Genomic DNA, 13,389 nt, shown 5'->3' with positions numbered 1-13,389 from the left:
GAGTTGATAAAACTCTTCATACTTTGAAAAGCAAATTTTATTGGCCACACATGAGGATAGATGTCCAAAAGCATTGTTCTAGTTGCATAACTTGTTTACAAGCTAAGTCTAAAGTAATGCCTCATGGACTCTACCTTCCTCTTCCAATAGCTAGTACCCCTTGGGAAGACATTAGTATGGATTTTCTTAGGTCTACCAAGAACTCAAAAGGGGTTTGATTCTATCTTTGTGGTGGTTGATCGATTTAGTAAAATGGCTCATTTCATACATTGCCACAAAATAGATGATGCTAGCTACATAGCAAAACTCTTCTTCAAAGAAGTAGTTAAATTGCATGGTTTACCCAAAACTATAATTTCTAATAGAGATGTTAAGTTCCTTAGCTACTTTAGGAAAACACTTTGGGCCCAGCTAGGAACTAAACTACTATTTTCTACTACATGTCACCCACAAACTGATGGGCAAACAGAAGTAGTAAATAGATCTNTATCCACTCTATTAAGGGTAATGTTGAAGGGCAATATTAAAAATTGGGATAATCATCTACCTCATATAGAGTTTGCTTATAATAGAGTAGTTCACAAAACNACTAAACTTTCTCCTTTTGAGGTTGTTTATNGTTTTAACCCTCTCACACCTCTTGATCTACTTCCTCTTCNAGAATCATCTTCTTTTCTTCATAAAGAAGGTCTTTCTAAAGNAGAGTTCATCAAAAAGTTGCATGAAAAGGTTAAAACACATATTGAAAAACAAACTCAAAAGTACACTGAATACAACAACAAAGGGAGAAAACAAGTAATCTTTAACGAAGGAGACTTAGTTTGGCTTCACTTGAGAAAGGATAGATTTCCTTCTCAACGTAAGTCCAAATTAAGCCCTAGAGGTGATGGTCCTTTCAAAGTTATCAAAAAGATCAATGATAATGAATATCAGTTAGACCTTCCTGAAAGTTATGGCGTCAGTCCTACTTTTAACATTTGTGACTTAATTCCTTTCACAGGAGATGCCCAACAGGATGTCCAAGATCTGAGGACAGATCTTTTTCAAGAGGGAGGGACTAATGGAGGACCATCCAAGATCAACATAGGACCTTTAACAAGAGCCATGTCCAAGAGAATCCAAGAGGAAGAGGGAGCACTCACTACTTTACTCTTATGGAGTATTAATTACTAAATCATCTCTTTCTTTGTAAAATGACTTTACCTTACTTTTGTAGGACATTAATAAAGAAGAGGAACCAAATCTATGCAACTCAAGGAAGCTGCCACATAAGCAAAGGACAAAGGAAAACAAAGTTGAAAGGAACACCGCTGGCGCCCAGCGCCCTCTTCATGCTGCCCAGCGCCAGCAATATCAGATTCATCTTCTTCATTGAGTTGCTGAGCTGGCAACTGTAGCTTGCACCCCAAGCTTCCCAAGCTGTGTAGTTTCCCCAGCACGCCTCTTTTACACCTTTAGTAGCTTGCTAGGCACGTTTTGGAGTCCTCTCTTCATCTATAAAAGGGAGACTCATACCATTGTAAATGCAACTTTGAATTGATAATGAAATGTTGTTGAGATTTCTCCAGATATTCTTTTCAGAGTTCAAACACTTTGTGCCTATTTTGCACATTCTCCTCTAGCTTCCTTCCCTCTTGGAAGGCTTTCGGAGCTTGAGATTCATAGAATTCACATACACACCGTCATTGAGACATCCATCAAACACTTATCGTGCCTCATCTTCATCCATCCGCTGCTTTCTCTGGTCCTGGAAGTGTTCGTGATTGAATTGCAAGGATGCTTCCATCAGGAAGTGATATATATATAATTGGATATTGATGTCTAGACCCCTCTAAGACTAATTTAGGTAACTTAAATAAATTAATTAAAACTGATTAAGAGCCTTTCTTTGTTGATAGGATAGAGGGGACTTAAAAACCTGAGTTGGCACATCCCTGATCATAGAGCAGCCTTGGCCTGGTCCAGTCAATTGTGACTAGTCATATGTACTAGCGCCAAAGGTGAGTCTGATGCGTTCAGACATCTGAACCCTCTCCGGTGACCAATTGGGTAGTGAGGTGAAGTTAACAACAAACATTCTGTAATAATGAATAGTTTAGCAGACAATTTCATAATTAAGAAAACATTGTTAGTTATTTGGAGGTAATACGTATCATAATATATTATATTATTAATGTATAGATTTTATATATATATATATATATATAACTTTAATAATGCACGTAAGGTTATAAATTATATAATATGATATAGATTTATATATGTTTATATGTAAACGAAAGTACATATTNATATGATATAGATTTATATATGTTTATATGTAAACGAAAGTACATATTACGTAAGTTTCGTATTACATTATTATAATAAAGATTTATATGTATATGTATATACGTAAGCTACATATAAATTATATTACTATTATATAGTTTTACATATAATTATTAGGTTTAAATAATATAATAGTATAATATTATAATATTATAATCTGAATGTTAATTTAATATAAATTAAAAATGTTTGTGCAAATGATTTAATAGAAAATTTATAACATAAGTATGGTTTAAAATAATTATTATAATATAGCTGAAGGAAACAGAGTTTTATATCTGTACAGGATTTAGGTATTGGAAATAAATTATAAAAGATTATGGTATTGATTAACTTAGATCAAATTAGAGATTAGTTATTTTTATAATTTGTGAGTGGTAAGTAATGTATATTGTTGAGATTGTGTATATGTTGATTGTGGCATAAAGTATATGATTATCAATTGATGAAAGTACGATCCAAGTGGTAAACTAAGTTCCATCTGTGTAGAATCTCTCGGTGAGATTCTTAGTGTTTTAGAATGAAAGTAGGAGCTCAATCTTGGGGTTTTCCTGACGCTCCAATGGGCTTTCTTCTCACGTAGAGAGGATTGGACCATGTGGTGAGGAGTAGCAGGAGGTCTTAGTCTCGGAGGCTTCCAGTATGCTCCAAGGTGCGGAACAGACTAACCTCGTGAGTGTGGCAGGGTGGGGAACCCAAGTTTCATAAGCCACCACGGGTGCATGACTCGCCATAGCTTGACTCTCATTCTAAAGTCCGGACGAGTCAAGTCTAGAATATAACATGCTAGGGTCTGTGTTATAAATTGTCTTACTTGTATGTATTTACTTGAGTTAAATCTGATATGTATATGTTACTATAATTGTATGCTTTTTATATAATTAGCTCACCCTTGCATTTGCTTATTTGTGCCATGTTGTATGTTTTTTCTTTTGCAATGATCATCCACTTGGATGTGAGCAGAGAAGAATGAGGTCTCCCTGGAGAACGTCTTGGAAGGAAATGAAGACGCTGCTGCTTAGACACTTTAGGATTCCATAACACTTTCATGTTCTTGAAACATTTCCAGCTTATGTATTTTGAGATACTCTAGCACTTTAAGCTTCAAATTCTTACTCACTTTGTGGATGACTGTAATCCTTATGCTTAAGTACATCTCTAACTGTTTTTTAGTATTGTATGTAATGACGTCTTACTTTATATGCGTGACGTATATTATTGGAATGTCACACACACACATATATATATATATATATAAAGTTTTAAATTCTATAATTATTTTGAATAATATTAATGTATAATACTTTATATTATAGTCGGACAACTCTACTATCTTATCATGTGACAACTCTTTTATATAATTTATATTATACATTTTAGAATGTTACAAGAAGTGTTTAAGTGTTTTGCGTTAAACCATCTATAAACTATATCTGGGTAAGCCGGTTGTAATATTTGAATATTATATTTAAACAATTGAAATTCTTCATAATTTTTATGAAGTTAGAAGAAAAAAATTGTGTTGAATAAATAAAGTCTTCATGGGTTACCTGCGATGTCGTATCTGTTTAAAACTATGATAGTACAGTTGAGTCCAAATTCATTGAATTTTTTTGTGTTATCGTTTGTTGAACATTAAAATATATTGATGTTGGTACTTCAAAAATATTTATTAATATATTTTAAAATATCAAAATCAATATTCATGATTGAATTTTAAAGATAAAAATAAAACAGTACAGAAAAATCAAACAAAAAATCTAAAATCGAAGTTCGCAACTTCACGGTGAACTCAGTTTACTTGGTTTATGTGACATTCTTACAATTGTGTTGAAGGTTCTTCATCATTATCAGTTGAAGTTACGATTAATGTTCTTCTGTCAGCACGAACATTATAATTGTGTCTAATTCTACATCTTCTCTACAATTCTGAATCACTAGATGAAATGAATTTAGCTACCCATTACTGGTTTTCAAGAAAGGAAGCAACTGATGTTACACCCAATTGAACTGATTAAGCATTGGCATACAACATGAGCCATATTGTTTGTGCTGGAAAGTAAAAGGGAAGAAAAAGGATTGCTCACAAAAGAAATAGGTAACCAAATATTAATACAGTAGATCACTGTATTCGTCAGGTATGTTCTTTCACATTGGCGCAGGGCCTGTGAATTGATAAACGATGTTTCTTGTGTTTTGAAGTGTGTCGACGCTTCTGCACATTTGTAGATGATGGGAGGACAGGGCTCTTTATAGCACAAAGCTTATTAGTCTTCATAAGCCAAGAGAAGATAAATTCCAGGCCACAACCTTTTGGAGAAGAAGCATACGAGTGCTTAGTGGAACCTTTCAGATAACCTTCATTACTACAACAAGTATTACTAACTTTTGAATCATAGGAAATATGTGCTTCAGATGATGCAGCCAATGCATTGGCATCAGGAAGAAAACGGTTGATCATATAGGTTGGAGATTCACAGCCATCAGACTCTGAAAGCTTTAATCTCAACCCATTATTGCTTTCATTGAGAGCTGTGTCTGATTGTTGCATAATGTCTAGTGCTTCAGAGAGAGACAAAACATCCATTGCATCAGAGAAAGAATTATTCTTCTTGTCATCATCTTCTTCATTGTCGCCATCGCAACCATCATCTTCATCAAATGCAAGAACATCGGTATATACTTCAGCTTTGGCTGCTTCTTCTGGAGGATGCCAAAGGCAAGGAGGTGGTCTTAGCCGCGGGGTGTCTATGTCTCCATAGATGATGCTATTGCTCCTCTCAATGATTTTTGGTTTCCCTGGGGCATGTTCCCATGAAAATGGAACACTGGTATTTGCTACTATGCTGCCAGGTGAGCTTGAGGAGCATGATGCATCTGCAACACCTGAAAAACCAAAACGCTTTGTTGACAAAAGAGATGCGTTAAAGTTCAACTTTCTAGGTCGTCTGGAATCCATATGGCTTCCAGATTTATTTTTTCTCCGTCCTCTGTGAAGGGAAAGACTATCAGAAATATCTAATTAATTGGAAAAGGTTCATTAAATCATTAAAATCTTGATTAGAGAGAATATGGGATCGAGTTAGTTGAGTGGAATAAAAATATCAGTTGAAAACATAGATATCTCGTGAAAATCACTAAATCAAGTCCTGCTTTAAAATGGTCACGGGTGAGTTGATAATCTCCTTCCATATGGGAGGAAAACGGGAAGCCAGATATTTAAAGTTAAATAATTCGAAAAGGAGGGGAGGCTATATATGCAACGCTAAAGGATGAAGGAGAATAAAAACCTGTCGTATGTACAGAAGCAGCTGAACTGACGTGACTGTGTTCAAACTCTTCAATAAACGTATCACAAAGTAGACATGTTTGAGTAAATTTAAATAATCAACAGAAAAGTCATTTAGAGCATGTAGGGGTGGGGGTAAAAAGAAAAATATAGATGAAAACTTTCATAGCTGGTATGGATATGGTTCTCCAAAGAGAACTCTGTCACAATACACAGTTAAATGGAGTTGCAAGGCAATTGTGTTTATACAACAGAGAGGACTGAAAAAACAACACAATGTGAATTTGCGATTGCTCGGCCAAAAAATTTGTGGTAAATATCTAAGCCTTCGATTGGAATACCGTTCAGAAATTTTGCAAAAAGAATAACATGTGTATCTCTTGCTTCAAAGTAATTTTGGAACCTCCACGCCGGTAATCCAAACATGTTGACATCTGTTGCATAACAAACTGACTTTCATGTACAAGTTTGTCTAAAACTGTTGTAACTTATAACCATCCCTGCCGGTGTTGTATATTGGCAACAGCAGTGGCATCTGCATCCATAGCTGGCAAAACCATAATTCATTACATATATTTACAAGCTATCTTCCTCACTTCCCGTTCAGTTTCAATCCAAAAGGACCTTTCTAACTTACCCTTTCACTTTTGTAATTCAGCATCCACAAGGTTAGCCTAAAAGATAAGTAGATCAGACTGTTTCAGGAGACAAAATCCAACAGATAAATAGCACTGATGATAACTGGGTCGTGAGGTGTAAAAAGTATAGGTTGCCAAGAATAGGCTTGTCACTATAAGGAAACACTCCGAGAACACCTGATCATTGGTTTTTGACTTTCTCATTTTTGTTCATTAATTCGCTCCCGTGCTTTATTACAAAGCTCTAACGTCTCAGCATGGCTAGGATCAAGACAAAGGGCCGCTTCACAATCTCGGACGGTAGAAATATAATCACCCATTGAATCATGAAATGCTGCTCGAAGATGTAACAGTTGCAAATCTGGCTTAAAACCAATGGCCCTTGAAAGCTCCGCTATTGCTTCATCTTCCTTGTGATCATCCATTAAAACTGAGAGAAATAGACCGCATGTCAGAACTTGACGAGTATGTGCATACTGAGGAGTGTAAGACAATTCACAAACAGGTTTCATGGATTCAAGACAGAAACATGATTGAAGTATTCTGTCTCATCTTAATAGCAAACAAAATAATATACATGAATTAAAGCCAAAATAAAAAAAAACAACAAAAAAAAAAAACGTACATAACTAAAAGGAGCCTCTAAGGATTTAGGCTATCAGAGAAGACTAAGCTCAATTTCAATGGTTGCTGGTGTCAAGATAAAATAGCTAAAAATGACCAAGACAACTTTCCAGAAAAGTGAAATTTGATAGGCATGTTATCAACACAGTCGGTACAAATATATAAACTACTATAGTAGATTACTCCTCCAAGACTTAAGGTAATGCCTAAAGCTCATTTTATACTCAATAAGAGTACAAGATACATGTACTATTTCCCATAACATACATAAATGAAAGGAGCCTCTAATTATTTAGGCTATCAGACAAGAATATGCTCAATTTCAATGGTTGCTGGTGTCAAGATAAAATTGCCAAAAATGAGCAAGACACCTTCCAGAAAAGTTAAATGTGATAGGCATGTTATCAACAGTCATACAAATATAAACTACTATAGTAGAGTACTCCTCCAAGACTTAAGGCAATGCCTAAAGCTAATTTTATCTTCAATAAGAGTGCAACATATATGTATTATTTCCCATAACCTTTCACCATGATGCGAGAGGTTTTAATGAACTACAATTAATGCAACTTTAAGTTTAGATAAGGAGCATGGATGGAAGCTAGCATGTATGCAGTATTTAATTTAGATTGGAGGTAACTTAACCACAAATGCTGTTAACTTTAAAAAGTGAAGGTAGGGTACACAAACAAATAAATGAAGACAGCTGAAGGATAGAAAATCATTTCGTTCAAGTAGTTATTAATTGAACTTGGATGTCATGAAAAATCAGTGAGGTAGTTACCCAGCTGATGTATATTTTCTATTTATGGAGGGAAGAGTACATTACAAGGAAAAGTTATATCCTATAACACTCAACCCCTTAGGTTAGGTACACTCAAAACGTAACTTCATGGAAGCTGTACAACACAATAATAATCATAATTTTAAGACTCCCTCTCATGCTAAAGCATATAAATTTTATGCACCAAACTTGGAATATATAAACTGAATTCTAGGCCCTCTTGGTGAGAATATATGCAAGCTGGTCTATAGAGCTGATAAATCCACTAAAGAGTTCCTTGGACAGCAGCTTCTCCCTAATAAAATAACAATTGATCTCTATGTGTTTGGTCCCTTCATGATACGCAGGATTGGAAGCAATATGAAGGATTGTTAGAGCTGTATGCAAGCTGGTCGTTAGAGCTGATAAATCCAATAAAGTGTTCCTTGAACAGCAGTTTCTCCCTAATAAAATAACAATTGATCTCTGTGTTTGGTCCTTTCATGATACATAGGATTGGAAGTAATATGAAAGGGTTGTTTGATTATCACAATTCAACTTCATTTGTTCAACTTCACAAAATTTCACTCTTTAAGGAGTTGTCTAATCCACACAAAAATAAATTGAGAAAAATATAATTAGTTGTATGAAGATTACCTGCTGCCCTATATCTGTAAGGGTAAGTCCTTAGGGGATCCAACTGTGTTGCCAAACTAAGATCACTCTTTGCCATGTCACGATCACAATATTCTGAACGTTTCTCATATGCAGATGCATTATTCCTGGCCTTTGCTATCAGTTTTGTCATTTCATCATATGCAGCTTTGTGCTGTTCTTTAAGATGATATACACGTGCCAACCCTTGATGTGCTCGTGTATGCTTGATGTTAAGTGCATGCTTGTAGCAGTCAGCAGCGAGGTCCAACTTGCCACAATCTACATATACGCTTCCTAAATTATTCAGCGCCTACAATGTACAAGAATGACGTGTGTAAATTTATTGTTTCAGCACTGAAACCCAGTTAACATATTTAATTTAATCGGAAAATAGGTATAATACTCACTTGTCCTTTGCGAAGACCATCTGAGGGGCATCTAAGTGCTTCCTCCAAGAGATTGATCACATATTTCGAAGACTCTGAATCAAGACTCGAGTCAGCTAGGGCATAAGCTTTGAGAAAGAAAGCTTCAAATGACCTCTGAATAGAAATGGACTCCTCAGCTTTTGCCAACGCTTCTTCACGATAACCAGTGTCATACAATATCCATCCTTCATAGACAAGTCTTTCATGTGCTGAACATGAATGATTTCTTGCTAGACGCAAACTGCGCATGGCTGCCTTCTGAGAATTTAACCTGCAAGATTAGAAGCATCAATGCTACAGTGAACAGGGTCGTGCTGAGGCAGTAAAAATAATAAAGGACTGAAACACTAATCAAATAACCTATGTGAGTAACATGCATAAAATTAGAAAGAGGTTAATGCATTGCATGTTTATTTGCTGTAGATACTGAAAAGTAAAAAACTAGTGAAAAACTAAACACTTGAATCATCTGACCAGCCTTGAAAAAGTGATAGAGATATCAGCTTTCACCTATCTTACTGGTGGTAGAAAGTGCAGTAGGATACAATAACACAACAAAAAAGAACATGGCCTATATCAAAAGCCTACAACCGTTTAAAAAAGGCAAGGAAACATCTCAATTTGAAAACTCAACAGCAAAATATTATATTACCTTCTATTACCCATCAATTCTGTAATTTCTGCATATACTGCATTGTTCATGCTGTGGATTAAAGGTTCAGGAAGACAGTTACTGAGTAAGAGGGCTGTTAAAGTATGTCCACAAGGGCTTGCTATTGATTTTAAATCTTTTAACTAAGGAAAGATATCTGGGCTTGGAAAATTGAGATGCCACAACCTAGTATGGAGAAAAGGGAATAGGAAATACCACGACTTTTTACGTGCTCTTGGATTGTGAATTAAACTGGTTTGATTTTTCCATAAACGAACATGGCCTATATCAAAAGCCTACAACCGTTTAAAAAAGGCAAGGAAACATCTCAATTTGAAGGGAATAGGAAATACCCCTTCTTACCTCTCACTTTCCATAAACGAAAAACAAAACTGGTTTGATTTTTCCTTTTTCCTTTTTCCTACTTTATGCAATAAAAATCTTCATTCTTAATGCTCATACGAACTAAAAAAAATCTAGAAGCACAAAACCCAACCCAACCCACACAAAAAGGATAGCATCTGATGAAGATCCTACATCAACAAGAGATATGACCAAATTATAATATATAAATAGGTATAAACCTAATCTTATAAGTCAGTTTTGTAAAGTTGAGTTAAGTTTAAATTCTACATTTTTAAAATGATACAAGACTCATTCAAAGTCTATCCTAGTCAAGTTTATTGAGTTTATCATGTCACACATCATCAAATTCGCCCCTTGTCCCACACTTCAGATGTTCAGTCCTCAAAGTGAGAGAATGTGTTAGAAATTTCACATCAATTAAAGATATGACCAGATCATAACATAAATGGGTACAAATATCATCTTTCATGTCAGATTTGTGAAATTGGATTAGGCTTAAATTTGACATTCTTAATAGCACAAACAAGATCATTTAAGGTGCAAATAAAACTGTTCCACAGTACCTGGTTACTTTTCTAGTTTGGTGGATGACCAATGACGATGATATAGTTTCCTCTATTTTAAATATTCTACAAGGTCACTAGTCATCATAACAAACTAATCTATTTAGCAACAAATTCCGTGCAGAAATATGTTCATGATTAAATTCAGTTTAAACTGAAAAAGAATTAGAGACAGATATAGCTATATTTAGACATGAATCACCCTTGCTAATAACAGAGAGAACTACAAAATAACCAACAGAAAATAATTCCATTTAGTGAGAATTTTTTCAGAAAACAACTTACAAGGTTTGAAACATTATACTTGAATTGATGTAAGGCTCATTCATACCTCAATAGAAGGAGTGATTGCCGGAAGCGTAAGATACTTTTCCCAGGGTCATTTTCCAACATTTTGTGTACAACAGCCAAAGAACCAATATCATCGACAGATGACCATCTGTCATACAATTGCATCCAGCAATCAGCCTGGCTCCACTGCTGAGCAACAGGGCGGAGGAGTTCTACCAAGTGACCACCATGCATATTCCCATAGAACACCATATAATTTGGATCCAGCGTCAAAATTGCCCTGACATCTCTGAGGGCTCCTTCATAATCCTTCATAGCAATCAAAAACCAAGCTCTCAACTCAAGGCAGTCCGGAGAGACCTTGAAACCGATTATTTTATCAATTTCAGAAATGGCAGCTCCAATCTTATTCTCCTCCAGCAAAGAAACAGCCTTGTATTTGTATGGAAAAGAAAGAGTTGGATCCAATTCAGTTGCAGAGAGCAAGTCCAACATTTTCTCCTTCCCAGTGCAATACAAAGACCTCTCCTGATACATCCAACCAGCTGGTTTGTAATTTTCTGTTAGGGAGTTTATCATCTCATATGCCGAAGACATGTGACCAAGCTTATACTTGGCCCTTGCAACGCCCACTAAAGAATAAATATGTCCTGCCTCAACAGCAGCCTCAAACCAACGTTGTGCATCTTTGTATTCCTTTCTCTCAAGCATAACAACTCCCAATTGGTGATAAGCAAGTTGTTTCTGCCAACCCTCCACCGCACACTCTCCCAATCTTTCCAAGAGCATCACTGTCATGTTAGACCTCATTTCTTCCTCCATCGCAACCTGACTCAAAAAATAATACAGCACAAACGACACGTGCCCCACAAGGGCCAATCTATCCCTACCCTCAGGACTACAAAACAACTTCATAACACTCCATCGCTGCAACGAAACAGGAAGCTCCCTCAGAAACACTTGCAAGCAAGCCGCCACAAGCAGATATGCAGTCTCCTCCAGTCCATGCTCAATCAGCAACACGGCGTCATCCATATCCAAAACCAGAGAAGCCAAATGCGTGTCACAAGCATGCTTCATCTCCTCACAACAAAACTTGTTCGCAAAAGAAAGCATCTCAAGAATAACATTAGGAGGGAACTCACTCAGCCTCTTGGTTCTACTAAAAACCTCAACAGCCATCATTGCCTCAACAGAAACACAATTCATAGAGAAATTTATCTTCTCCCTTCTACACTCAAGAAATCCACCACACAACATTGTCTCAAACGGCCTTGAAAGTGCAGCCATAGAGTACCTCCTACAACTAATTTCACTATCACCAATGCAGAAAAACACATCATCATCTTCAGCATCACGATCACCAATACCATCAACATATTCACTCGAAGTGGAACACTCTCGTTCGCATTCCTGACTACGAACAACACAATCACTAACTATCTCTCTACGAAAACACGTACAGCGATCAAACACCGATTCATGATCATACCCGGGGACCAAACTAGCCTTAGGACACTCAAGGTTTCTTCCACAGCAATCCATCGAATTCGATCCAACAAGCTCATCCTCTCTCCGCTCATACCTCAGCCACGAAGCCAACACAACCTTCGCATGCACCTCGGCCGCGTGCCTCCGAGCCTCTCGGAGCCCCCGGCGGAACAGCTTCGGATCCGGCAGGCCACGCAACACCGCGCATTGTTCCAAATACACCTCGGATTTCTCGAGCGCCGCGCAACTCTCAGCCCTTCGATGTACGCGGGCGAGGGTTTCCACAAAGTCCAAGGGCTTCAAGGAAGGCTCAATCGAAGGTTCCAGAAGCTCGGAAGCTGGAAGCCCGCACGGGAGAAGAGTCTCCGAAACGGTGTCGTGTCTGGAAGGTGTAGTCGAAACCGATTTGGTTCGACCGGCCGGGATTTTGGAATGGTCGAACGAAGTATGCAGCAGTTTATCAGCAGCAGTGACTGAGCTCCGATCGGCAGCAGCAGCGGCGGCGGAGGGTTTGAGCGCGTGGACCTGCGTGCCCTTACAAGCGTCCATGATTTTCATGCTACGAATGGAGTTGAAGATGTTCTGCTGCATCTTCCGTTTTTCAACGGTGGAGCTTTCGGAGTCGAGAACAATTGAAGCTGTCAAGAGAACAAAATCGGGTTCGAGAATATTTATTTATTTAAATTTAAAACAAAAATAAAAATAATAAATGGAGGGTTCTCTCTATTTTTTTGGGAAAGATTCCAGGCTTTGTTCCTCTCTGCTTTATTTTTCTCTTCATTTTTTTTTTTTTTTTGAAAAATATAAGAGGTGATAAGGGTGGTGGTGGGTAACAGCCTAACAGGGCGTTGATGCTGACGTGGAGGTGGCCGTTGAAACGGCCACTTCCGTTCTCTGCTTTGTGTCTATCTCGTGTTCTTCTCCAAATGAGATTTTCTCCCACTTTTTATGAGGATATAGCTCCCAATGGCACGTTGGCTGTCATGTATTGTCAATACTTTTCGTATATGGTATCATATACTTTAGGGTAAAATATCAATCCTATAAAAAAGTAAACGTTTTCATATTACATAAATCAAAATATATATAAAAATGATTTATTTACCCCATATTATTTATCTCTTTAATTAATATATAGCTATAATAAAATGCAAATACACAACCACGTAATCCCGTATTTTCCATTTTCTCGGATAATATAAATGGATCTTCGCACTTTTTAAAATGAATAATAACATTTTTGACAATTTTTCTTAATATTTTAATACCATTTACGCATTAAAATTATTTTATAAT

The 13,389-nt window shown here is 36.7% G+C and overlaps 2 protein-coding genes across 3 annotated transcripts; both read right to left on the bottom strand.

The window, feature by feature from the left end:
* Positions 1 to 4,123: 4,123 nt before the first annotated feature.
* LOC106753387 lies at positions 4,124 to 5,536 on the bottom strand. The gene has a single exon (XM_022777501.1). It carries the CDS (start codon positions 5,288 to 5,290, stop codon positions 4,466 to 4,468), a length of 825 nt encoding a protein of 274 aa, XP_022633222.1. The 5' UTR covers positions 5,291 to 5,536; the 3' UTR covers positions 4,124 to 4,465.
* Positions 5,537 to 5,756: 220 nt separating this feature from the next.
* On the bottom strand, positions 5,757 to 13,064 carry LOC106753385 (ETO1-like protein 2). Of its 2 annotated transcripts, XR_002666777.1 has the most exons (5): positions 10,643 to 13,064; positions 8,710 to 9,001; positions 8,303 to 8,612; positions 6,258 to 6,688; positions 5,757 to 6,167 (listed from the first exon to the last, which is right to left on the bottom strand). XR_002666777.1 is itself a non-coding variant. In XM_014635183.2 (4 exons), the coding sequence occupies exons 1-4, from the start codon at positions 12,682 to 12,684 to the stop codon at positions 6,459 to 6,461; spliced, it is 2,874 nt and encodes a 957-aa protein (XP_014490669.1). In that variant the 5' UTR covers positions 12,685 to 13,064; the 3' UTR covers positions 5,757 to 6,458. The 2 variants fall into 2 exon arrangements, 1 of the variants encoding a protein (XP_014490669.1); XM_014635183.2 differs by having other exon boundaries at positions 5,757 to 6,688.
* Between the last annotated feature and the right edge of the window lie 325 nt (positions 13,065 to 13,389).

This window comes from Vigna radiata, unplaced genomic scaffold (genome assembly GCF_000741045.1).
Source record: "Vigna radiata var. radiata cultivar VC1973A unplaced genomic scaffold, Vradiata_ver6 scaffold_221, whole genome shotgun sequence".
NCBI lineage: Eukaryota > Viridiplantae > Streptophyta > Magnoliopsida > Fabales > Fabaceae > Vigna > Vigna radiata.
The sequence above is the reverse complement of the archived record's forward strand: the minus strand, read 5'-3'. Positions and strand labels throughout refer to the sequence as shown.

Excerpts from the sequence above, each read along its gene's own strand:
- LOC106753387 (XM_022777501.1), bottom strand. The coding sequence starts at position 5,290 with ATGGATTCCAGACGACCTAGAAAGTTGAACTTTAACGCATCTCTTTTG.
- LOC106753385 (XM_014635183.2), bottom strand. The coding sequence starts at position 12,684 with ATGCAGCAGAACATCTTCAACTCCATTCGTAGCATGAAAATCATGGAC. Across the intron at positions 9,002-10,642 it reads CAATCACTCCTTCTATTGAG|GTTAAATTCTCAGAAGGCAG; the intron begins GTATGAATGAGC and ends CTAATCTTGCAG. Across the intron at positions 6,689-8,302 it reads TTACAGATATAGGGCAGCAG|TTTTAATGGATGATCACAAG; the intron begins GTAATCTTCATA and ends TATTTCTCTCAG.